We start from the raw sequence: 26,449 nt of genomic DNA, 5'->3' as shown, positions 1-26,449 counted from the left end.
AACACACTCTAATGGCCCCCACACCATGGTGAGGCGGTCATTTACACGTTTTTTACAGAGGGAAGGCAAAGTAAAAAATGGACATTCAACTGCCCGTTCTTACTCTGTTGGGCATCGGAGAAGTATGGCAGGTACGGAGTAGGAGTAGTATAGTGCCCAACGGTAAATTAGGCAGGCGGACCTTCAATTTGGGGGAGAAGGTACTCCGTCGCCATTGAGACAGAGTACCCACTCCATCAAACTCCAAAGCTATATAGTTTCTTTTCTTCATCCTCAGAGACCTGTTCTCCATTCTGGGGTTTTGCACTTGTGACGGCTCAGCCTCACATTGTGAGCACAACATCATGCTCCTCAACTTGACCAGATTTATCTTGGTGCACAATTGCTTTTCATTTAATATTGGTTTTTTTTCTTTAGTCATCCGCAATGGCCCTGGGTTCATTAACGCAAAAGAAATAAAGAAGAAAAGCAAAGAGAATTCAGAACAATCTGAGCTTGCTGTTACAGTTCAATAAGCTGAGTTGCAAGCAAATCAAATCAAAGCAAATCAGATATCGTGAAGCATTCTGCATTATAATCCCAAGTAATAAATAGGGTTACCAAAAGAGCCTCCTATAACCTTTTTGAAAGCCTCTAATTTCATCGAACAGGTGAGTTGAGGTATGCGTGATAATTCCTAAAAGTGCAATAAGTGGCTACAGGCCAACAGTGCTTTATTTGAGCCTGTGGTTCCCGGTGCTCAGCACCAGCACTTAATCATCAACACTGGCGCTTTTCATGAGCACTAGTTAAGGACACATTCATTTAGGCACTGGGAGATTAAGTGATTTGCCCAGAATCACAAGATGTTGAGTCAACACCGAGACTCAAACGAGGCTCCCCAGCCCCAAAGTCGGCAGCTCTGGTCATTACGCCACATCCTCACCTCTCTTTCAGAGTTGGTAGTTGGTTCTATTTTAGGCTGCACTAACAGGAGAAAGGAGTTGGTGTAAGCCGCCTCCTGGCTTATTTTTTTTTTTACAAATTAACCATTGCAAGCCAAAGGTTTTTGCTAAATGCATTGCATATGATTTCTCTGTGATTGGGTTGTATTAGAATATTGTGGCCTAAAAGTCGACTGAAGACAATGTTTATGCACTAAAAATCTTTCACAAAATTATTGCTCCATTGGCGTTAATGACAGAAAATCTAAACCCAGTGAAGGAATAATTGTGTATGTAATATTTGGACCACAACATTAAATCAGAAGAATTTTTTTGGGGGGATATTCGACATACAACTTTATCAACAAATGCAGAGACAGAAAGGGACCAAACGGTAAAGTTTTCATAAAAGGTGCAATGCTAGAAACCTGAGGACAGTCCATTTTAAAGATAAATACACTAGTGTGAGTGAAATGCTTAGGTGACGTTTGCAAAACACTAGAGCATCCATATAGAGGAAATAGTGAATTGAAATAACACACACCTTATGGGAAAAGATATTTCATAGTATGCTGTGTGCCCCAACGTGTAGAGTCTTAATTTGTTCTTAACAATCTGAATACTGTGTTGGCATCTTACCCATTTCTGTTTTTTTTTTTTAAATGCACGTGCTCTGGCCCAGTACCCATGATTATATATAAATATATACATATGTATAGATATATGCATGTGTATATTAACATATATATAATTATATATATACACACACACATAAACACACATACAAATATATATATATATATATATATATATAGATATATAACCATAACTAACAACATTATAACCCATGTTTTCATACTGAGCCAGAAGATATGTTCCTGATTACCATAAAAAAAATGCAGTCTATTTAGTAAATGAATGTGTTCTAGACATGCCATGTTTATAGGAGGTTCTAGTGACACATAATGTGCTCATTTTAGACAATTTGTTTGAGAGGTGTTTAATGTTCCATAACTTTGGGACACGTTAGCTCTTTATTGAGACTTGTGTTTATTGTAGAGTTCTCTATGTCAATGTTATTTTTAATACATTTGGAGGTCATGAAGAAGGTGCCTCTTACATAATGTGTGTGTTGGTGGGAAGGTGAAACGAATTACATCAAAGTAAACATGCTTAATCTGTAGCATAGTGTATGTTTTTAAAAAAACTTCCATGTGTCTTAAGTAGTAAACAGGTGTGATATAAAGCAAATATGTGTAATTGTGAACTTCTGTTGTGTAATCAGGCTTCAGCTGAAGCTGGGGGAGTGCATGGATGGAAGAATACTTGAATGGCTTTATGAAGCGGTACATGAGTGCATAGATGAGTGAGTACATGGATTGATGCATGGATAAATATGTTGATAAAAACGCATTTATTTCTCTGCTTGGGTTCATATTCAGAAATCTTGCCTTCGTGGCCAGATGTTCTACATACTCCTTGGAGTATTTTCAGCTATTTATCATCACTCAATAATCCTAAATGCGTGCTCAGATTTGCACTGCCATTCAGGATTCTACCCAGTTGTGCACCTTCACTTGTAAACAGTGACTGCCTGCCCAGCACACAGTAGTTTTCAGATTTTAATTTGTATTTATTAATCCTAAATTCATGCCAGATGTTCACTATCTCTCAGAGATGCTGGACTGCATGTGAGATATTCAACATCACTCAAGAACCATGGGTGATTGCTTAGATTTGCACCATCACTCACTAATTCTCACTACTTGTGCAGTAGCTGCCCTGCCTATGCTGACATAACCAGCACAGAACTGGTAAAGAAGGAGGGGCCTACGACCAGCCATCACAGAGAAGACATGACTTCATTGGTTAGAGACCAGGTAGGGGTGCTCACCTTGCCCTGCCTATGCTGACATAACCAGCACAGAACTGGTAAAGAAGGAGGGGCCTACGACCAGCCATCACAGAGAAGACATGACTTCATTGGTTAGAGACCAGGTAGGGGTGCTCACCTTGCCCTGCCTATGCTGACATAACCAGCACAGAACTGGTAAAGAAGGAGGGGCCTACGACCAGCCATCACAGAGAAGACATGACTTCATTGGTTAGAGACCAGGTAGGGGTGCTCACCTTGTGAAAGAAGTGGGGTCAGAAGTAGGAGCTGTTGCTGCAGCACCAAGATCTGCAGGGTACTAAAAGGAAGCAGAGACTCACAGAGCACAATTTGGATGTCTCCCAGTCTGAGGTCAGAGAAACTGTTGCAACTCCCACTGGCTCTGATGTCATCTGATACAAAATGTAAATGGGACTTTCAACATGCAATGGCTTGATAGGCTCATCTATTTCCCCTTTCTCTTTGTATTGATTGCATAAGCTCTCACAGAAAGCTAAAGCTGGCTCTAGAAAGAGCAAAAAAGGACAGTACCTGCACAATCTACAATTCTAAATCGCTGAGCCGGCCCAGGAGGATGTCTTGTTGAAATATTGCTGACAAGTCACTCAGTGTCTGAGCACTGACAGTGCCCCCATCTGCCACTCGCCAGGAGTTACTCCGTATGGACAGTGGGTTGTTTCCATTTCCTTGTCAGATCAAAAGCCTCATTGGAATAGTTTGGGAAACAGTGAGGACTCAACAACTTTGAGGATGCCCTAGGAATGCACTTGTCAGCAACTTCTCAAGGAAAAAAAGCTGAGAAAATGAGATGCAGAATTGAGGGTTGCTACAGTTAACTATTAGGAGAAGATACTGATCGATGGTGTAAAGAGCTCTCCCTGGACAGGCAGTATAACAAACTGCCAATACTGCATTGTGTGAAATCAGGTTGTTGATTGAGGGGGATGTGAGCCATTCTCAAGTAATGGCCACAGTCCTTGTGAGGGTGAACCACACAATTCACCAAATTAACCTGTGCTTAACCCTCTGGTAACTTGGCACAAATGCAGTTAGACTTAAATTAGAGGCAATATGTAAAGTATTTCTGCACCACAAAACAGCAATAAATTGCAAAAACAACAAGAGAAAAATCGCACACCAATTTAGAAAAATTATCATTTTCTTAATAAATACAATGAGACTAAAATTATAAAACTCTAATAAGTAGAACTAGATATATGCAATTTCAAAGATTTAAGTATGAGTAACACCTAAAAGCACATAGCACCACTTGCAGTTATCTGATCGTGGTAGACGGGGGGAAGTCACAAGTTCAGGCCGACCACAAAGGAGCACAGGCTGGATGCAGGTACCAGGTTAGTCCAGATGAGGCCGGGAGGACAGCATCGCAGATGGTTGTTGGTGTAGCGCGAAGAGCAGGCTGGGCATTGTGTGCGGTCGTCGCTGTAGCACGAAGGTCCTGTCGAGTGTCGTGGACAGTCGTTGCTGGATCTTTGCATTCATGATCATCACAGGCTGATGAAGCGCAAAGTGCAGATCTCGCATTGCCTGTTTTCGCAAGAGGTAGCTGTTGCACAAAGAAGCGGGTCCACTAGAGCTTCGTGCTGGCGGTTGTTGAGGGTGGCAAGATCTCAGTGTGAACTAACCCATTTCCAGTCGTGAAAAGCCCAAAACTTCAAGATTTCTCCCTTTTTCCTCAGAGAAGTGCACTCTGATGCCAACCAAGGGCCCACAACCTGGGGAGGTTCAACTTTTGGATCAGGGAGTCACTCTAGCAGAGGCCAACAGGGCTCAAGCAGGTCCAGTGGCAGGTTCAGGCAGCTCCAATTGCAGCAGGTCAGCTGAGCAATTACAGGGAGGCCTCTGGAACTTGTTGTGTCCCTGTAACTGTGAACAGGCAGTTAGCCAGCTGACCCTTGGAGTCACTCTACCTAGGATGAAGGGAGCAGGTTCAGTCATCCTTCTAAGAGAGCAGGGTGGGCCTCAAGCCGCAGGACAGTCCTTCTGTAGTATCCACGGGTCCAGGAGTTTACTGAAGGGTTGGGTCTTAAGAGTCTCACTTTTATACCAAGTGAATTCATTGAAGTGGAAGAATCTTCTGGAGTTTTCCCCCCCCAGATGGTTCTGGAATTTCTTGCCTCTCTGCCCAGGATCCACAGGGCCTGGAGTCACAAAAGGCTGGTGTGAACTACTTTGTGTGTGCATTAAGGCAACTCCTTTGAAACGTAAGTGGGGCTGTGCACAAATTCACCCTCTCATCCTGCCAGATGGCTCATCCTGCCATTATCTAGTCTCCTTTATGTTATTGTCTGGGAGGAATACACAAAGGCTAAATGCCAACTACACCTTGTTATGTGACCCAGGATACAGGCTGCAGGCACCAAATGGTGAGAACACGAAAATGCCAGCCAACTTTCTAAAAGTGGCATTTTCAGAATTGTACCTTAAAATCCGACTTAACCATTAAAGATGATTTTAAGTATAATAATGTACCCCAAAGTTATCCTATGAGAGAGATAGGCCTCACAACAGTGAGAAACAAATTTGAGGGTTTTTCACAACCAGGACATGAACATTTTTAAAGTACATGTCCAGTTTTTTAAATACAATGCACCATGCCCTATGGGCCGGTCGGGGCGTACCATAGAAGTGGCTTATATGTATTAAAAAGGGAATTTTAGGCTTGGCAAAAGGTTTATTTTGCCAAATCATATGGACAGTTTATAACTGCACACAGGCTGTAATGGTAGTCCTGAGACATGATTTAGAGGGCTACTGAAGTGGGTGGCACAATAAGTGCTTTAGACCCATTAGTAGCATTTTAATGTTCTTACTCTAGGAATATGCTATATAACTTTACTAGGGACTTAGAAGACAATTAAATCTGCCAATCAGGTTTGAGCAAATTTTACCATAATTTTGGGAGTGGGCACCAGCACTTCAGTACTGGTTATTAGTTGTAAAGTGCACTGAGTCCTAAGGCCAGCAAAAACAAATTCGGCAACACAGGAGGGGAGAAGGAAGAATGTTTGGGAGAAGACCATCCTATGTCTGACAGGTCTAACATGCATAATGAAACGAGATGCCGGCATTGATGGAATGCTAAAAATACACATACTCATAGTTGGTAATGTGAAAAATGTACACCGATCATCAGTGTAATGAGCCTGTACTAGTACCCACTTTGAGGTATTTTCACTTGTGGACACTGGCCGAGATCGCACTTGTGGACAATTCGAAGTGCTCACAATAATGAGTAGTTGAAAAAGGGCAGAGTGAGCTGCTGAGTAAAACAAAAAAATGGTGAGTGGACTGCTTGAATTAATCTCAGACTCTGGTAATTACTAAGATCAAATAGGAGGCCATTAAAAGGAAATGTTTTAACTTTTCACTGCTGATGGCTTGGAGGCATCTGACAATTCATTGAGTAAAGTTGCAGGGTCTCAAGGGTGCCTAACTGGAAAAAGATGTGGAGGGATGGTGTGTAGCTGAAGACATCCACATAAAGCTGACTAGAAGGGATGAGAAGCTTTTGGGGGATTTAGAATTATGGCAATCATTGACAAAAAATGTGCAGTTCTCACCAGATTAAAGCCCTTCCTGAATAAGTAATAGTTAGATACCAGCTAAGAAATGCTAAACGTCGAGACTACTAACTTATGGAATTAATGTATTGTGTTCAATGATGGGTGTAATAGTTCAAGGTACGCAATACAAACTGCGCATTGATGTAATGTTTTTAACCCTTTGCAAATTTAATGTGGGATATACTTATGGCTCTGAGTTAGAAGATTATGTCAATGTGAGCTGCTCACAGTGTCAGTGGCTGTGATTCAAGCATTGCACCATAGATGTAGTTGTTTTTCCAATGACCTGCAAAGTGTATGCCCAGACGTGTGTCCCATGCTCAAGATTTTAACTGCACCTCACGGATCGGACTGTAGTAGGCTAAACCGGTCTGGGGTTGCTTGTGTTCCTGAACTGAAGGGACCAAGCCTGACAGTTTTGGCTGGACTGCTCCTATTGGAGAATGTTTAAAGCTATTTTGCATATACTGTTCTTTTGTGTGTGGTGGCATAGGAGGAAACAATTGCCTGGTATTCAACCTCTTTTGGTTTTTTAAACATCTTTTTGTTAACATTTTCCAAATAGAAAATGCTAATTAAAAGGTTTTTAAAAGAAAAAAAAGGTAGACTACCAGGCCAAGGGAGAGAGCTAAGGCAACCAATAAATATTAAAATCCTTTTCGCCAAAACATGCCTGCAATTGTGAGGCATGCCGAATAGAAGCTGTCTTTGACAAAAGCATCATCACGTGAGCTGTCAGTCATGATTCATAAGGTGTCACAAAATACATCATGATGGCACAGAAGAGAGACTGTTTCACCCACATCTGCCTCTCCTTGGCTGATGATGAAGACAGCTGCATGGATGGGCCAGAGCTTAGGTGTACCCTGCAAGCACGCACTTCTATCTTGGCCGTAGGTGCCCACTGCTTTGTGACCTGCTGAGTTGTTACTTTCCTAGTGTGTTCCCAGTCACTTCCCCGTGGCTGTAGCACAGACCCAGTCCGTCTTGTGTGGGTACCTGTCCATCATGTGGGTCATTTATGCGTTGCTGTGCATAGCAACAGCACCATCCATTTCCCGCCCCTTCAGTGAAATAGCAGTCATGTCACGAGGGCAGCAGTGTGAACCACAATAAAGTCCACAGCACTTCAGCAGCTCATCTAGAATCAGGGGCCATATTACAGAAGGTGCCAAGGGGGTGCAACGGGCATTTGTGCCCGCTTTGTGCGCCCCCCAGGGCGTCCCCTTCTATAATACCGATAGCACTGGTGCACTTAATGCGCCGGCGCTACCTTCAGAGGGTGTTCCCTCATTTGCATAGGGGCGTGCACTATGCAAATGAGGGGCTTCCATTGACTCTGCACCCGCGCCATATTAAAGATGGGGGCACAGAGTCAAAGAAGCCCTCAGGAGGCGCACTGACAGTGCGCCAATTAAAAGGTGGCGCACTGTCAGTGCGCCTCCTGACAGCAGCCCTCTGCAGGGGGCAGAGGGAGTCCCATGGCCCCCAGGACATCCTCTTGCAGGCAGGTGCAGTCGGTGACTGCACCCGCTGCAGGGGATCTCTAATCCCCTTTGAAAGTGCAGGCGGGTGACGCCTGCACTGTGAAAAAACGGAGTGGCTGCTCCGTGTTTTCACATGGATGCACTACCTTTTGAAAGGTGCGCCAGGCGCAAACAATGCCAATGCGTAATACGGCTCCTGGAGGTTACTAATGCAGCAACAGGTCTATGGAAAACCCTTCTGCTGAACTGTTTGTGGTAGTTACGCAAGCACTTGGGCTATCTTCTTACAGGTGTAGCATCATCGATGCTATGTGCGCTAGGACCCTCGTGGCTCATGACAGACTCTAAGGTGTATTACGTAATCTGTTGGGAGGTGTTAAGGTGTGGTTATAAAGGGTTATGACATAAGTCGAGATGAGCTAAGTCGTATGTTGAAGAATAAGGACGTTTGTTACAGAGCTCCATATGCGGCATACTAATTTTCATGCTTCCAGGCTGGGGAGGATGCTACAACAGGTCATCCTAAGCAAGGCTAGAAATGCTTCCTTTCCACTTTTTGATCTGGGTGGAAGCAGGGCCCATGCTGGGTTTTTTAATTTGTTTGTAGATGAACATGGAATTTGTTAGGAGCTGTTGTTCTTTTCCTACCAAATTGAAGAATGAAGGACGAGTGTTGTCTTCTTTGCCTATCTCACCTTTGCACCTTTCCTAGTCCCCTTCCATCAACCCTTCCAGCAGCTGCAGGCCAGGCCATGTGATCTCTTCTTCTAAAGTCAATTCAGTGTAGGTGGGGACAGAGGAGGGAAGGGAAGTCAGACCGGTCCCTTGACCTGGACATGATGATGCCACTGAAAATAGTGCCCTTAGAATTTAGTGGGGCTGAACAGCAGAAACTTGAAGCAAGTGGAAGGTATAAAAGAAGCAAGATGACTTTCATGTTTTAAAAAATGATCAGATGCCATGTCAGATTCCATGCTCCAGTTACTAGAATGGCTAAAGCCTACGATTCTTTAGTCAATTTCTCAGGGATATTGAACACTAAAATGCACAGTTTAGTCAATTTTTTGGACGGAACCTACTCCTCCAAACTTCCCTGAGTATGAGCAGGCTGGTTCAACTGACCGTGAAATATTGAATTGCTTAATTAATGCCACATTAGAGCAGCCAGTGAAATCTATTTTAGTCACTTTTTTGGGAAACTGTGATGTTATATGCAGTATTTGATCCCATTGTTTTGGAAATCTTATCAGAGACTGAAATTCTTTCATGCCTACATCCTTCTGTGGGAATCTAACTTGCTTCATTCGCTCAATGACTGCAAATCAGACACAGGCTAAAGCATCACGAATTTCAAAGTTTAAAAGCCGCCCCTGGGCACCCTGTGTCTCAGAAATAGCCAGTTGCGGTGTGTATAACCAGTGCTTGATTTGTAAAAGAAAGAGTGCTGGGACCCAAAGTTCTGCTATGGCGGTGTTATTAAAAATCAGTGTACCGAATACCAAGGCTGCGTAGTTACAAATTGCCCTCCGGCCTCTTTAAACCACTGTCAGACAGTCCCTGTCCTTTTATATCACTTGTTCAGGTTCCTGATTTCTCCCTTGGTGTTGTTCGTTCCTCTTTCTCTTCCTCCTTCTTTTCCCTTTGTTTTTTTCATTCTCTTCCTCTCAGGATATGTCTGATGAGGAAAAATAACCTCTGATTCCTAAAAATGAGTGTTGGTGGGCCCCACTGTCAACCACCGGTTACAATTAAGCTCTGTGTATCACTCACTTTAGTCTGCTCATTGTAGTATTTCAATTTAAGAACCTCAAGTTACAAATATTACACATTTAGCCCTAAGTAGAGCTCTCCTTGGATTATATACACCGTACAGGGTCAGATCTCCTATAGCCACGATAGTTACACAGATATTACATGCCTGGACCTGGAACTCCTAGCTGTCCCTCAGTTGTCTGTCCTGTCCCAAGTTTAGAACCTAAACTGCTGAGCTATTTCTTATATTATATATTTCATGAATTCAGACCAAAGGTAGACTGACCTACAGGACTATTGGGAGAGAGATCTGAAAATTCTACCATACTGGACTGGTCTACAGGGCAATCAGGCAATGCATGATGGGATGGTCTGAAAGGTCATTGTGTGGCTGTTTTTTGGGCCGTTTGCGGGCCTGTTTTATGTACTGCTGGACCAGTTTTTTCTCTTGAAATCCTGATATTAAACCAAACATTGCCTGTATAGTGCGATCCTGTCATCTCTTGAATATTTTAGTTGGATCCTCAAACACAGGTACCATCTGTGACATGCTTTATCATTGGATCCTCACCCACTACACCTAGTGTGAGTGGGTTGGCTCGACACAGTTTGTAAGTAAAGCTCTTTAGCTAAGAAGGAGGGATTTTGAAAGTGAATTAAAATTGCCTTCCAGATTCTAACTCCTTTTTACTATTGAGGTTCTTTGGCAGAGATAAAAACAGAGATGTTTTGTGGGTACAATGACCCATAACATCAGTGAGTCAACATGTTTCAGCCATTTGTATGCCACCAAGGGTCAGTACGCTTTCTTTAGGACCTAAAACTATATTGAATCCCTGCGACTGGGGGTTGGTATTCCAAACTCTGGACTAGTTCAATGGAACAAACAACATGAAGCATGCATTCAACACACTGACCATCATGGACCATTTCCTCGTTTTGGTCTCTATGTACCTGTTAGGGGCGTATCTTTTGCCCCCTTACATTATATTGTCTCATGCTTTGGCACAACATGCTTAACGTATTCGGGCTGACTGTTCCCATGAGGAACAGGGTCAAGACTGATTTTCATATGGCTGGGTCCAAACTGGGGTGACGTAGTGAGCAAATGAACAATTGATTTAACCCAAATCTCTTGACTGGGGGTGAATGTATGATTTATTCAGCATTCCCTCCATCATTTGTTTGCATATCACTTCTCGCCCTAAGTGGGAAGGTTATGCCCAGATGGGGGTCCCTTGCTGATCGTGCCACTGGATTAAAGCTAGCCTGGCTGATGTGGGGTAATGTCCCGAAACGGGTCCCAGGATGCTTATTTCCGTTCCAGGGAGGACCTGGCTTGGCAGTTCAGGCTGGACTGTTCCCATGAGCTGCATTATTTTCAAATCCATTCTGCCCAGCACTGTCGCTTTTCCTGCACACAAGCTCACCATTTCTGGTGGTTATCAGCACACCTGCAAGCAAGGCACCATCAGACTGTAGGCTAAGAAGTGTAAAAAAATTAATTTAAAAAAAAAACAGGATCTGGAGCAACATGCCTATTACCATCAGGACCACCAGAGCACTGTCCCAAATTTGGAAAGACTTGAAAACACCTCTTTAAACAACGCTACATGACAGAACATCCACAAACCAGCTTCTTCTCCTCTCACTTGTTGACTTTATGCTTGCCTTTCACCCTGGAAAGTGCCTTTTTGGCTAGGCTTGTGCTATTGAAATACCACATGCATACATACATACATAGTCAGAGTTGGTTCAAGGTGCCGAGCCATGAAGTATCATAATTCATTAATATATTAACTTCATGAAAAATAGAACCCTCTATTTGCCAGGACTGGCAATTTGGGCATTATTGGCATATGCATGCTCTGGGTGAAGGTGAATCTGGATAGCTTTGCTCCAGAAGGCTCACATAACTTTCATTGGGGGAGTGTGGTTCCAGATGGCGAGGTCAGATCTTTACTACCGACTTCTTTGACTACTCCAGAGAGGGGGGCTAATCTGTCTCAAAACAGGAATACCATTTAAAGTAGGTATGGTCATAACAGACAGAAAAGGTAGATTTGTTTTGGCCAAGGGTAAGTTACATGGCGACACTGTTGCCATCAGTAATATCAATACCCCAAGATAAGAAGAACAAAGTTTGCTCCACCTGTTCTCCAGTCAATTAGGGAAGGAGGCACACATCCCATGGCTACTTGGGGGCAACTTTAATAGTGTCCTGGGTGTCACACTAGACAGATCTCATTCACCCCTCTCACACACCCTGACTCACAATGGTATGACTCTGTCTCTTTGGCGTCAATAACGACCCTTAAAAGATGTTTAGTGCCTCTGTAATCCTAACATTAGACTAATTTTACTCTCCCACACATGATTTATACATGTGACTAAATAGAATTGTTTGCCCCATAATGTTCTGTGTACTGATATCCTCTGCTATCATTTAGCTAGGGAGATACCTTATCACAATGCCCTGATAGTCCATCTAGATTGGGACAGCACCCTTCTGCCCATTCCCACCTGTCAACTCCAGGCGTTGACACAGGAGGCCAGATACAGGAATTCTTTGAGAAGAATAATGGCACAGCCTCCTCCCGAACAGTCTAATGGGATGTGTTCAAATTAGTTATCAGTTATGAGCTACAAACAGTTCAGTCGAGAGAACGAAATCTCCCCAAGGGGAGTTGCAAGACAATGTTTTTCATTAAACATTAAATACTAGTAGGGCCTATAAATGACCCCTCAAACATATGTGAAACTTCTCCTGACTCAAATAACACACATCTTTCAAGAATATGTTATCTAAAAACCGCTGACATAACCATTAACTTGTTTTAATAATATTATTTTTCATATATCAAAACATGTATATCTATCTCTTTTCATACTTCACTTTTCAACAGCTGTTCAGAGAACCTAGTTGGCAGGGTATGCCCAGACGTAGGTCCCTTGCTCATTTTGCCACTGGATTCAAGCTAGCCTGGCTGATTAGGGTTTTACCTTGAAACCAGTCCCAGGGAAGACCTGGCTTGGCAGTTCGGGGTGGCTGTTCCCATGAGGGGCAGGGTCAAGACTGATTTGCATATGGCTGGGTCTGAACCAGGGTAGCGAAGTAAGCTAAAGAACGATGATGGATTCAACACAGATCTGTGACTGGGGGTTAGTGTCTGGAAAGGTTTAGCGCTCCGTCCATCATCTCCTTGTGTTTGTTTTGTTTGCCCTAAGTGGGCAGGGTATGCCTAGACGTGGGTACCTTCCTCACTTTGCCACTGGGTTCAAGCTAGCCTGGCTGATGAGGGGTCTTACCCCGAAACTGGTCCCAGGATGCTTGTTTCCGGTCCAGGGAAGACCTGGCTTGGCAGTTCAGGCTGGACTGTTCCTATTAGGGACAGGGTCAAGACTGATTTGCATATGGCTGGGTCTGAACTGGGGTGGCGACGTGAGCTAAAGAACGATGATGGATTCAACCCAGATCTGTGCCTGGGGGTGAGTGTCTGAAAAGTTTCAGTGCTCCGTCCATCATCTCCTTGTGTTTGCTTTGTTCACCCTAAGTTGGCAGGGTATGTCCAGACGTGGGTCCCTTGCTCACTTTGCCACAGGATTCAAGGTAGCCTGATGCTAATAAGGGGTGTTACCACGAAACCCGTCCCAGGATGCTTGTTTTTGGCCCAGGGAAAACCTGGCTTGGAAATTCGGGCTGGACTGTTCCCATGAGGGACAGGGTCAAGACTGATTTGCATATGGTTGGGTCTGAACTGGGGTGGTGAAGTGAGCTAAAGAACGATGATGGATTCAAGCCAGATCTGTGCCTGGGGGTTAGTGTCTGAAAGGTTTCAGCGCTCCATCCATCATATCCTTGTGTTCGCCTTGTACGCCCTAAGTTGGCCAGGTATGACCAGACGTGGGTCCCTTGCTCACTTTGCCACTGGATTCAAGCAAGCCTGGTTGATGAGGGGTGTTACACCAAAACCGGTCCCAGGATGCTTATTTCCGATCCAGGGAAGACCTGGCTTGGCAGTTCATTCTGGACTGCTCCCATGAGAGACAGGGTCAAGACTGATTTGTATATGGCTGGATCTGAACTGGGGTGCCGAAGTGAGCTAAAGAACGATGATGGATTCAACCCAGATATGTGCCTTGGGGTGAGTGTCTGAAAAGTTTCAGTGCTCCGTCCACCATCTCCTTGTGTTTGCTTTGTTCGATTGAAGTTGGCTGGGTATGTGCAGACGTGGGTCCTTTGCTCCCTTTGCCACTGAATTCAAGTTAGCCTGGTTGATGAGGGGTGTTACCCAAAAACTGGTCCCAGGATGCTTATTTCCGATCCAGGGAAGACCTGGCTTGGCAGTTCATGCTGGACTGCTCCCATGAGGGACAGGGTTAAGACTGATTTGCATATGGCTGGATCTGAACTGGGGTGGTGAAGTGAGCTAAGGAACGATGATGCATTCAACCCAGATGTGTGACTTGGGGTGAGTGTTTGAAAAGTTTCAGTACTCCGTCCATCATCCCCTTGTGTTTCCTGGGCTCAGGGGCCTTTCTTAGGGTTACTGACCTATATTAAAAATAGTGCATTGACTTTGTCACACATGGTAAGGGCAGAATCGAGTTTGGCCAGTTTGCACTGCTCCTGCAGTCTGCAATGGAAGGGCTGCTGTCATTTGGTTACTTGGGTCACTCAGTGCAGTGATGCCTCACCAGATGTTTGCTCAGTACTAACAAGGTTACACCACACGACTCGGAAATACCCTTTCTCAGGCCCCTCAGAGAGAAGAAGTGCATTACTGAGCAGAATCTATACCACTGGTAGGCGGTCGGCATTACAACTCTAGGTGACCTCTTTCAAGATGACCAACTTTTACACTTTCTGATACCTACAGATCAATTCACTTTACACAGAGAACAATTCCTCATGCCTGCTCTACTGCACCACATCCTTTGTGTCAAATGGTCCATGGTTGACACCAAGCCCGAATGCCACTCCCTTGTAGAAATCCTTCATGTGATGGGTAGCGGTAGGAAATGTATTAGCTGTCTATATAAAACTCTCCAGGGCCACACCCAGGTTAATAGGGGCTACAGCCCCTATGAGACACATGGGAATTAGAGATTGGAAAGTCACCTCATGATGAAGGGCTATAGCACTAGAATACCCACACATAGCCTCTTTCATAATGCCAAATTTAAATGAATACACTTAATTATTTTGCAGAGCATACCTTCCCACCATGAAAATTATGACTGTGGTGCCCTGTCTGCAGATTGCTGCCACTTGTTATGGGACTGCCTATCCCAAGTGATATTTTGGCCAGAAGTAACAAAACAGCCTGTGAACACCACTGTATTGCCTTTCCTAATTTCTTGGAAGGCTTGTGGTTTGGGAATATATAGAAAGCCAAAGAAAAATAAGGTAGCAGCCTGATTCCTAGACATTGAACTGTTAATAGCTCAACCAGCAGACACCATGAGATAGAAGGTCTCGCTCCCCCCTCTGTTCATGGCCCAGCTCCTGGCCACTTTGAAGTTCAGGCTGGACTGTTCTCATGGGGAGCGGGGTCAAGGCTGATCTGCATATGGCTGGGTCCAAACTGGGGTGGCATGGTGAGCAAATAAAAGATGGACTTAACCCAGATCTCTTGACTGGGGGTGAGTTTTTGAAAAGTTTCAGCACTCCGTCCATCATCTTGTTGTGTTTGCTGTGTTCAGCCTAAGTGGCCATGGGTATGCCCAGACGTGGCTCCCGTGCTCACTGTGTCACTGGGTTCAAGCTAGCCTGGCTGATGAGGGGTGATACCCCGAAACCAATCCCAGGATGCTTGTTTGTGTTCCAGAGAGGCCTGGCCTGGCAGTTCGGACTGGACTATTCCCATGGGGAGCAGGGCTAAGACTGATTTGCATATGGTTAGGTCCAAACTGGGGTGGCATGGTGAGCAACAGAACAATGGATTTAACCCAGATCTCTTGACTGGAGGTGAGCATTTGAAAAGTTTCAGGACTCCGTCCATAATCTTACTGTGTTTACTGAGAAGTGGGAGCAGGCAGAGAGCAAGGCTTTGCACAGGGAAGAGGCCAGGGTCCTACAAAATCACCTGATCGCTAGAAAGTGGGATGCATTTTTGCTCACATTTGAGGCTCCCTGAGAAGATAACCTGCTGCTGTAGGCACCGTCTGACTGTCTGATCAGCATCATAGCAAAGTGGCCATCCCAGCCTAAAGGACTCTGAACAACTGAGTCTCGCCTCCACTCTTGTGTTCATGAGGGCCCTCTGTCTCGCAGCAGAGCGACAATCTTTGCACCCTATTCCACGTCACTTTTATGAAATATCTTCCCTGGTTTGGGGTAAACCTACCAGGCCCCCCAGCCTTCAATTCCGACTGAAATGCCTGATGTCTCCAATGCCACTGACACCCTTCACAAAGCATGATTTAATATTCTACCTGCCTTCAGTTCTATTTATTTCTTTATACTTTTTGTTTATTTCTTGCATATTGTTTTTCGAGGACAAACGATGTTGTTGTCTTAAGCAGGACACACTTTCCCTTCTGATGTCCATACCCAATCTAGATCGAAGCAATTCGTCCACATTCCACACTGGCCCAAAATCATTAATCTCACTGATGCACAAGTCATACGTGGAAAGTGCTATATGTAAATACCCTGCTTTGCGTTTACATCGAAGTTGTTTAATTTGCTCATGTAAAATGAAAGTAAAGATGGTTTACAACACATACTAGCAGGCCAGCTCAAGCAGCGCAGTCTTCCTTGCTTCTGAGGTCAGCACATTTTTGTTACTATTCAATAGGCTTCTAGGGTGCTTGGAAATGACAAGCTGGGGTCACCACCACGTCAGACTATTATACAGTGGTTCTTTCGTACGTCATTTATTTTCAAAATGATAGTGGCTGTTCAATAAATAAAATAAAAAGACAAGGCCCCGGGATGTGAGCCGTCGGCCTGGCATTCACCAACGGCTCCTGAAATATCCTCTCTGAAGTGCACTCGGTGTCATGTCCAATCGGTTGCAAGCCCTTGTCTGGGCCTGATCTAATATCCTGAAATCAGCCTGAAAGCAGAATAATGAATGGGTGCTCGCCTGCAAACCAAGTCATCGCGAGCCTTTGAAGCCACGGGCGGCTTTCTCATTTTAATTATGGCCGCTCGCGCTGTCGGTTCCGGTTTGCTAATCATAGCAGCAACATGCAGCGGCCGCGCGCATGAGGCATGTATTTCCGCAAGTGGAGAAAAGCTCAGAAATATGAGTCGAGGATTTGTTCATTCTGTGGCAGTCCAGGCAAAATCCTTATCCACCTCAGCTATGCAGACGGGCAGCATTTTATAAGGCAGGACCCTGAAGATACATATTAGATTGAAGGAAGGTACCCGGTTGTACGTAGGACCTCACATCCTCAGAGTATGAGCACTAGTTGCCAAAAGAATGGGTCTGATTCGCAACTTTGCTGTGACTTACTCTTAGTACTGTCGATCACAAGGAGAATTTCAGAATTCGTTCTAGAACGGGGAAATCGAATTCACAGCAGAAAACATCCACAAATATTTTTTTTGCTAGAGCTATTGAGGTTGGGACTATTTTCTGAGCAGTGGTGCTGAAGCAGTACATTTATGGCTTGAGTATAAATGGGCAATAACAATTCTGAGGTCGGGAGTGGGGGATGGGGTGAGGGCTGTTCCTCAATATTTTCCCTAACCCCCCCCCCTCACCCCCCACGACCCCCCCCCCCCCCCCACACCACCCTTCCACTACCACAGAACCCTTAGCTCCAGGCCCACTGCCTATAATATTCTATATCTAAGGACTTCACCAGGGCATGAGTTTGGCAGCAAGCATCTGTAAAATATGTCATATCTTCGCGGTACATTACAAGGCAAACAAGCTTTCTTTCCGAGACAAAGTCGACCGCACGTCTGTTTTTGGCCAATAATCGGCGGACACAGACCAGGGAAAGCGGTTGAATAACAACACACTGCGTCGCAAACAAGAGCCACACACATTATTATGTTAAAAAAAAAAGTGGCGGTGGACAGCTATTTCTTGCTCTCGAGACCTGCGTCCGGACGCAGGAAGAGCCCCTGGCGTCGCGTGCTTCCTTACAATCTCCTCATAAACAGAACGGCCTTTTTGGGCACTTACCTCCCCACCTTGAACATCTCGTGGATTTGACCCTGCCCGTGGTCCCTGCATCGGGCGAGCAGCGCGCACCCCCACAGCAGGAGGAAAAATCCAAGCCGGGAGCGACTGGCAGTCCGCATGGTACCTTGGCGTTAAGAAGTCCAGAAATAGTCCGCACCGGAGGCACCGAAAGGAGGGTCTCCTCCTCGCTTCAAGACATGGTCGGCCGGCTCGTTATTACGATGTTTACTCATACAAAAAATCATCGCGCAGTCTTTAATCCGGGCAGCGGGGAAAGCAATTTCTGCTAAAGCTATAAATCCTCCCGCGTCAGATGGCAGGGATTTTGAGAGAGTGGAGAAGGCGCATCTCCACAGACACAATTCACTTTGCTTAAACGAGCTATTGTCGGAGAGACTTCCTGTCTGAGGTGACAGCCCCGGCGCAACATTTTAGAAAGTCGCCGTTTCCAAGGAAAGTGAGGAAAAGTTAAGCATGCATGGATATATACGCGTCATGAGCGTAAAATGTGCCTAGGCAGGCAGTTTTAGACGTGTTTCGCTGTCCACTCAGAAGAGGCGTTGCGTAACACACTTGAATGGTCTAAACTACTTATGAGCTGACCTCAGTCAGGAATCAAATAAACGTCATACTAGACTATCTATTCACCTCACCTGTCATTCACATCAACCAACATTTGGCTCACACCTGCTAGCTATGACATCCAATTCCCTCTGATTCCACCACAAACAACCTACCGTAACACACATAAAGGGTTTCTTCTGGAAAAACAAGATTACACTCAGTAACCAAATACCACTAAATGAACAATTAACCTTGAGTTCTGGAGTAACGAGCTACTCGGCATATAGGGCCAGATGTACGACCCTTTTTAGCGGCCGCAAACGGGAAAAAAGCCCTTTTGTGACTGCTAAAAAGTTGTGTGGTATGTACAAACCCTATTTTGCGAGCTGGTAACCTATTACCGACTCACAAAATAAGTTTGCGAGTCCCTATTGGTAAGGGGCATGCCAGGGCGTCTCTTCCTAATAGAGAGTCACACTGGTATGTACGATTGTTTTGCAACCGCAATGCAAAACAATTGCAGTTACCACCCACTTCAAGTAGGTGGTAAGCCAGTCGCAAATTGTGTTGGACAGAGAAAATATTTTTTAAGAGCAGGCAGTGGTCACTGCCTACTCTTAAAAAATTAAACAGAAATGTTTCATTTTTGTTTTTGAAATACATCCCATTATCCTTTAAGCAAAAACGGGCTGCATAAAAAAAACAGCTTTATTTAAAAAGCAGTAACAGATATGGTGGTCCGCTGATCCCAGCAGGCCATCATCCCTGCGAGTGCTGGCCATTCCCAATGGGTCGCAAATTGCGACCTGCCTCATGAATATTAATGAGGCAGGTCATTTGCGACCCATTTGAGAATCGCAAACAGTGTCTCAGACACTGTTGTACATTCCATTCTGGCCCATAGTGCTTTAATGCCTTCAAAGCACTAAATAACCGCAATTACAATACAATGCAATGTATGTTTTCAATGTCACATGTACTCCACACACACACACCTACCTCTCTCAAATAAGTAGCATTTGCGCCTCTGTAATTAGGGTTGACCCAACCCTCCAGAGGATGTCTTTTTTTGGTTGCTGACAACTTTGTGCGACCTCTTGACCAATTTGAGACAAACTTTGGAAAAATATAGTACAAGATCCAGCCTGCCAACAGAACATGAGGTCAATGTAAAAAAAAAATTATAAAAGTGTTCGCATTGCTTTAATTTGTCTAATGTTCCCAAGCAACACAGCAGAAAAAAATGAAAAATGTATGGTTGTGCCATCTGACCCAGAAGACAGTGGCAATGAAATGTAGGGTACCTGGTCTACAGATATGATCAAAGAATTTACAAAGCAGGTGACTCCCAAAGGTCTCCATGAATCATCATGAGGACCATCAGAAAATGATAAAGGGAAGACCACGGAGAGCTGCACAAGATAGAGGGCTGCTGAAAAAAAGTCTGCACCCTATGAGAAATGCACCAGTGCTCCATACTTGAACTAAGTGCTGTGACGGTGGAGCCAAATTGTAAATAAGACAGCTGTATACAGCCAAAGATGTTACATTTTGATTGGCTCATAGCTGTACTATCTATCCAGGACATTGATAGCTAAACAAGGTTTAGTAAAGTATCTACCTACATATTACTATGCTTTCTGTAAGATCACCGTCCCGTCCCATCCCATCCCATCCATCCCATCCATCCCATCCATCCCATCCCATCCCATCCCACCCCACCCCACCCCACCCCACCCCACCCACAAGGGGAAGGGAAGTGGAGATGATTGAAGAGATAAGAAAGGAGGGAAGGGAGGTGAAGGGGAGGAGATGGGAGATAATAATAATCCACATTTGTGAAGCGCGAACAATCACCCGTAAGGGTCTCTAGGCGCTGGGAGCCGTCGGGAAGATTAAGCAAGCTATTGCCCAGAGTCACATGGTGCTGGGCTAATCTGCCACCGGCGCCGGGATCGAACCATGATCCCCAGATTCTAGCGTCAGTCACCCTGGCCGCGGCGCCACACCTCTTCCATTGTGAGGTGTGATAGGGATGGAATGAAAAAAAAAAGTATAGAAAAGAAAAAGTGATTGGAAGGGAATGGAAGAGAAAGGAAGGGAAGGGAAGAGAAAGGAAGGGAAGGGTGGAGAAGAGAAGGGGTGGGGAGACGAGGACTGGGGAGGGGTGAGAAGTGCAAAGGAGAGGAGATAGAGGGAAGGAAAGGAGGGAAGGTAAGGGAAGAAAAGGAAAGGGAAGAGGAGTTTAGAGGGGAGTAGATATGGGAGGAAACAGAAGAGAATGGAAGGAAATGGCAGGTGTTATAAATTGGGTTTCTGGTTGACTGGGGTACTAGCCCTGGTCAAGCAATAACCACCATCTTAGGCAGGATAAGGCACAAGCAAATGCCAAATTAACCTGTACTCGCCCTCTAGCAGCTTGGCACAGAACAGTCAGACTTAACTTAAGGGCAATGTGTAAAGTACTTGTGCAGAACTTCAAACAATAAAACAATAAAAAGCGAAAACACCACATAAATAGATTCCATACCAGGTTAGAATCATTGACTTTAGTTTAATGAATAAAACAAGACCAAAATGACAATTAGTAGAACCGGAGATACTGAATTTCAAAGATTTTAGGAGAAATAGCGCCAAGAAGCAAAGAACACTATTGCGGATATCTGGTCGCGCCGGTCGGGGACAAAGCCACAAGTTCAGACCGACCGTAATGGAGTGCGGACTACATACAGGGACTCAGTTAGGCCCATTTAAGGAAGACCCTTAAATCCTGGTTGTGGAGCATTGTGCGAATCCACGTCGAAGATGCTATGCACAGCAGAGTCAGTGCAATGGTTCCAAGATGCAACAAGGCTGTAGTGCAAGGTCCTATTGCGTTGACTTAGAGGATCCTGTCAACAGGGCTTGTGATGCAAATTCCGAAGTGGATGATGCGAGGCGCTGCAGAGACGATGAGCGGTGAGGCTGCGATGAGGAGTTTAGTCACCGAGGCGGTCATCGGCGATGGATGTGAAGAGCTTGCGCTGGGTAGAGCACCATGTAGAGGCTGTTCCGAAGGCAAAGTGTCAGTCCCAAGATGCGGAAGGTGGTGGCGATGTGAGTCTTTTGCGATGGGTCAAATCCACACAGCAGCAGCAGCGATGCATCGGTTTTGCTCAGGGATTTACCGCTTAGCTGAGGAGATGCGTTGGTTCTGCTCGGGGATGTGCCCCTCCGCCTCAGCTGAGGACATGCATCAGTTCTGATGCACCCTTCAACCAAGGAGATGCATCAGTTCTGTTCGGGGTAGCATCGCTCTGTAGAGAAGATACATTGGTTCTGCTCAGGGATGCGTTTCTCAGGAGAGAAGATGCGTCAGTTACTCTGGCAGGCACCTTAGGCCCAGTTCCAAGGGTCCAGGACTGGGCCGGCAACACTAGGCAGTGTAGACTCACAGATGGCAGAGTTCAGGTGCAGGGGTTGTAACCCTCTCATGCCCCTGAGGCATGAGATTAGGCCAGCCAACTAGCTCTTGGAGTCATTCAGGGTTCTGAGGTCAACTAATGCAGGTCCAGTCCTTCTCACCCAGGCAGGATGCAGCAGGCATCAGATCAGCACAGCAAAGCAGGAGTCCAGAAGAGTGCAGTCCAGCAGAGTGGTAGCCCTTCAGCAGTACAGCATTCCTTCTTCCTGGCAGAGTATCCTCAGGTCCTGAAGTGGTGGAGTCAGAAGTCTAATACCCAGTCTAATACTAATACCCAGTTGGGCCTCTGAAATGGAGGAGACTTCAAAGACAGGCCTTTGAAGTGCACAGAGGTCCTTCCCTTCCTGCCCTTGCTCCAGACGCACTACAGGGGGTTATGGAGCCCTGTGTTTGAACAGGACACCGTCTATTCAGGTGTCAGTGAGGCTGGCTTCCAGGGTGGCCCATCAAGTCACACCTAAGCTCTCATTGTGTATGACTGACTAGTGGGACTACACAAAGCCTAGTTGTCGCCTTGCCTAAACATATGATCAGAGACAGGCAGCAGGCACCAAATGGCTAATGTAAGAAAATGGCAAATTTCTAAAAGTGGTATTTTCAGAATAGCAATTTAAAATCTGACCTCACTATATGGTGGGAGTTTAAATTATGATTTGAGAGAAAACAAGTTGAACGATTTATCTCTTCCTATTTTGAAATTACTCATATAAAATGTAATAAGGTAATCCCAATTTTTTACTATGGAAAGATAGCCCTTGAGGTAGTGAAAAATGACTTTGGGAGTTTTTCACTATCAGGACTTGTAAAACTTAAAAGTACATTCCCTGCCTTTTAAATATATTGCACCCTGTACTCTGCGTTGTACTTATATGTAAAATAGGGAAGGTTTGAGCCTAGCAAAAGGGATATTTTGCCAGGTGGACATGGCAGTGTAAAACTGCACCCACAGACACTGTGATGGCAGCCCTGAGCCATGCTTAGAGGGCTACTTAAGTGGGTGGCAAAATCAGGGCTGCAGGCCCACTAGTAGTATTTAATTCACAGGCCCTGTACCACTTTACTAGGGACTTATAATTAAATTCAATATGCCAATTGGGGATGAACCAATATTACCATGTTTAGGGGAGAGTGCACAAGCACTTTAGCACTGGGTAGCATTCATGATACCAGGAAAAACGAGGTCAGAATAGTGGAGGAGGCAGGCACAAAGTTGGGGGGAGACCACTCTAAGATTGTTAGGCTAACAAAAGGGAAGGGGATAGAACAGATAGTTCTGGGATAGTGGAATGAAAGGGGGGCAGGACGGTAGAGATGGGGAGGGGATGGAAGGGGAGGTGAGGGGTGGGGAGCAGAGGAGAGGAGAGGAGAGGAAAGGAGGGGATGTAAGAAGAGAGGAGAGGAGAGTGAAAGGGGAAGGGGATGGAATGGAGGAGGAAAAGGAATAGAATGGTAGAGGGAAGGGAAGGGGAATGGGAGGGAAATAGAGAGAATAGTAGAGCAAGAGAAGGACAGAATGGAAGGTTAATGAAGGGAAAGAAATGAGATAGCAGAGATATGGAAGGGAAGGGATGGGGTGGGATGACAAGAGGCTGTGAGGGGCTGAAGGGGCTGAAGGGGCAGAAGGGGAGTAGAGGTGGGAGAGAAATGAAGAGGGATGAGAGTCTAGAGGGATACAGAAAGAAAGAAGGGAAGGAGATAGTACAGATATGGCAGGGAAGGGTAGGGATGGGAAGAAAAAAGATGAAAAGGGAGATGAGGACTGGGGAGGGGTGAGAAGTGTAAAGGAGAGGAGAGATAGGGGAGAATTCTGCTTCTGATGCTACTGGGAATGCAAAAACCTTTCATGTGAATTTTGGAATCTTGTTTTTTCTCCGTCTTTGTTTAAAATAATGGAAGGGGGACGGGAATGTAATGGGAATGGGGAGATGAAGGGAGGGAAACAGAGTGGATAGTAGAGAAAGAGAAGGGAAAAAAGGAAGGGAGAGGAGAGATAGAGAAGAATGATAAAGGAGAGGAGGGATAGGGAAGGAGGGAAGGGGTGGGAAGGGATATGGGAAGGGAAGAGGAGTGAAGGAGAGAGGAGAGAAGATAGGGAAGGGAAGTGAATGGAAGGGAAGGGATAGTAGAGATAGTGATGGGAAGCAAATCAAAGGGAAGGAAAGGAATGGAAAGGGGAGTGGAGTGGAGAGGAGAGAATGGAAGGGTGAAGAGAAGGGGAAGGAAAAGAGAAAGGGGATGGAATAAGGAATGGACTATAAAGGAAGACAAAAGGGAAGGGGCGGGAGGGAAAAGGAGATGATAGAAGAGATAGAGAAGGGACGGTGAATGACGGGAAGGAAAAGGGATAGTAGAGCTAGGGAAGGAAAGGGAAAGGAAGCAAAGAAAGGGAAGTGGAAGGAAGTGAAAGGGAAGCAAATGAAATGGAAGTGGAAAAGAAAGGAGAGGAAAGAGGAGGAGAGGGGAGGAGGGATGGGAGAAGAGTTGAGGGGGAGAGGAATAAGTAGGGTTGAGACGTCCAGAGGGGAGGAGAGATAGGAAAAGAAGGTAAGGGTAGTGAAGGAAGTGAAATAAAAAAGGAAACGGAAAGGGGAAAAGAAGGAAGGGCAAGGGAAGAGGAGGAGAAGGAAGGGGGGGAGGGAAGGGGGGCAGGGGAGGGAAGAGGGGGGAGGAGGGGGAAGGGGACAGGAAAAGGGGAAGGAGGCTAGCAAGGTAATGTAAAGCAAGGGAATAGTAAGAAAGCAAAGGAGAAAGGACGGGCAGAGGAGGTACAGAATGCAGGGGAATAGTAAGGTAAGGGTTGATAAAGAACAGATATGGAAGAGTAAACAAGGGAATTGATTGTTTAGGAAGGTGAGAGTAATCAAGGTTGAGATTGGAAGGGACAGGTGGAGGGTGCACATTAGAAAAAAGAGGATGGGAGAAGGAAGTGGATAGAAAGGACGATGAAATGGTAAAAGGGTGGGAAGGAGGGAGGAAGTTATGAGAAAAGATAGGGAGGTTGAAGGAGTACTTAAGGGAAGGTGAGGGACATGGAAGAAAAAGAGTGGATAGGCTAAGGGAAATGCTGGGTATAAAAGGAAATGTAAAGGTGCTGGGAAGAAAGGTATGAATGGATTGGGTACTGGAAGGGTGAAGGAAATGGGATAGAGGTAGAGAGTATGGGCAAGGGAGCGAGGAAAGGGAGTCAGATGAAAGGAGGGAAGTGGTAGGAAATTACATGAAAATTAGGATGATGGTAAAAATATGTGGTGAAGAAACTGAAGGGGAGGTGAGCGCAGGGAAGGGGTATGGCTGGAGAAAGAAAAGAAGTAGGTGAAAGTGGAAGAGAGGCAAGAAATTAGTAAGGAGACAATCCAGGAGCAAGAAGTTAAAGGAGTCGCTTGTGTTACAAATGGTATTCCAGCTGTTAGATTAAGTGGTCAGGAATTAATCCATGTAGAGTTTTGCAGGAACGGGTAACAGCGAATCTTGACGAGTTCAGTTACTGTTTAGGTAAGGAGGTAGACCATGGCAGGTTACTGGATGCCTCTATGCAGATGACCAGGTCACTTAATTTATTGCTTATACGACCTCTTCGACTAAGTAATCTGGGAAAATGGGTTTGGTTTGCTCATTCATGCACCCAAGCATCCAAATTGTTAAGGGGTGTCCTTTACTGTTCTCCCAGGGACTATATGGTTATTACGTATTTACATAAAAACCATAAGCAAGCACTTCTAGCAAGGAGGAGGGCACGACAGGAGGAGGCCTAGTCATATTTGGCCAGGATAGCTGAGACAAAAGATATCACTCTGTTCTGGAATATAGTAAATGCTCCTTTCCTAAAGGATGTCTTGTTGCCAGAGCTTCCCTCTTTTGTAGCATGGGTTAAACATTTTTTGGGCCATTTTTGATTCCCGATTGTGGGACCTGTTATTGGATGAGGGCATGGGAGAATTGCTTAAAACTCAGACCACATTGTCCAGTACCCTGGAGGAGGTTCTGTATGCATTAGATACAAGTGCTGGGGGAAGGTATTGGAAGCAGATGGAGCGTCTATTGACACATTTAAAGCGCTGGGGCTCCATTTTGACCAGGGTACTTTATGCAGCTGTTGAGGGCTCAATTAGCCCCTCTTGGGCCGGGTCAATTATAGCCCCTATCTTCAAAAAGGGAAATAAATCTGACCCTAAATGTTATTGCCCCATCTCTCTCCTGGATTCCTCAGCCAAATTAATGTGTAAGTTCCTCCTGCTTAGGCTGGAGGAGTGAACAGAGGATAACTCTATTATAAGAGAGGTGCATTAGGAATCAGGAAAGGGTTGGGGACAATGGAGCAATGTATAAACCTTTAATTGCTCATAGGGAAGTATACCAAAGCTAAGAACGGAACCCTTAATCTATTCTTTGCTGATTTAAGCAGTGACTTTGATTTGGTGGACCACTCAATTCTTTGGTCAACGCTAATATCTATGGGAGGCCCGAGATACAGAGTCATTTTTCTTGCACGACTGTATAAGAACTGGTCCTCAATGGTTCCGTACAGACCTGAATGGGGAATGCTCCCCTCTGTATAAGGCTAAGATGGAAATTAGACAGGGAAGTGTATTGGCACCATTCCTGTTTTCACTTTTAATTAATGGTGTGACG

General features: G+C 45.2%; 1 protein-coding gene across 1 annotated transcript in view; it reads right to left on the bottom strand.

The window, feature by feature from the left end:
* The window catches only part of LOC146817714 (gamma-aminobutyric acid receptor subunit rho-1-like), a 416,531-nt gene extending 398,458 nt beyond the window's left edge, over positions 1-18,073 (bottom strand). Inside the window, exon 1 of the mRNA XM_085611171.1 lies at positions 17,794-18,073. Coding sequence (XP_085467297.1) covers positions 17,794-17,912 — 119 coding nt within the window. The 5' untranslated portion in view covers positions 17,913-18,073. The remainder of the gene's footprint in view (positions 1-17,793) is intronic.
* Positions 18,074-26,449: the final 8,376 nt, after the last annotated feature.

The sequence above is a fragment of the Triturus cristatus genome, chromosome 6, assembly GCF_964204655.1.
Source record: "Triturus cristatus chromosome 6, aTriCri1.1, whole genome shotgun sequence".
In the NCBI taxonomy this organism is placed as follows: domain Eukaryota; kingdom Metazoa; phylum Chordata; class Amphibia; order Caudata; family Salamandridae; genus Triturus; species Triturus cristatus.
The sequence above is the reverse complement of the archived record's forward strand: the minus strand, read 5'-3'. Positions and strand labels throughout refer to the sequence as shown.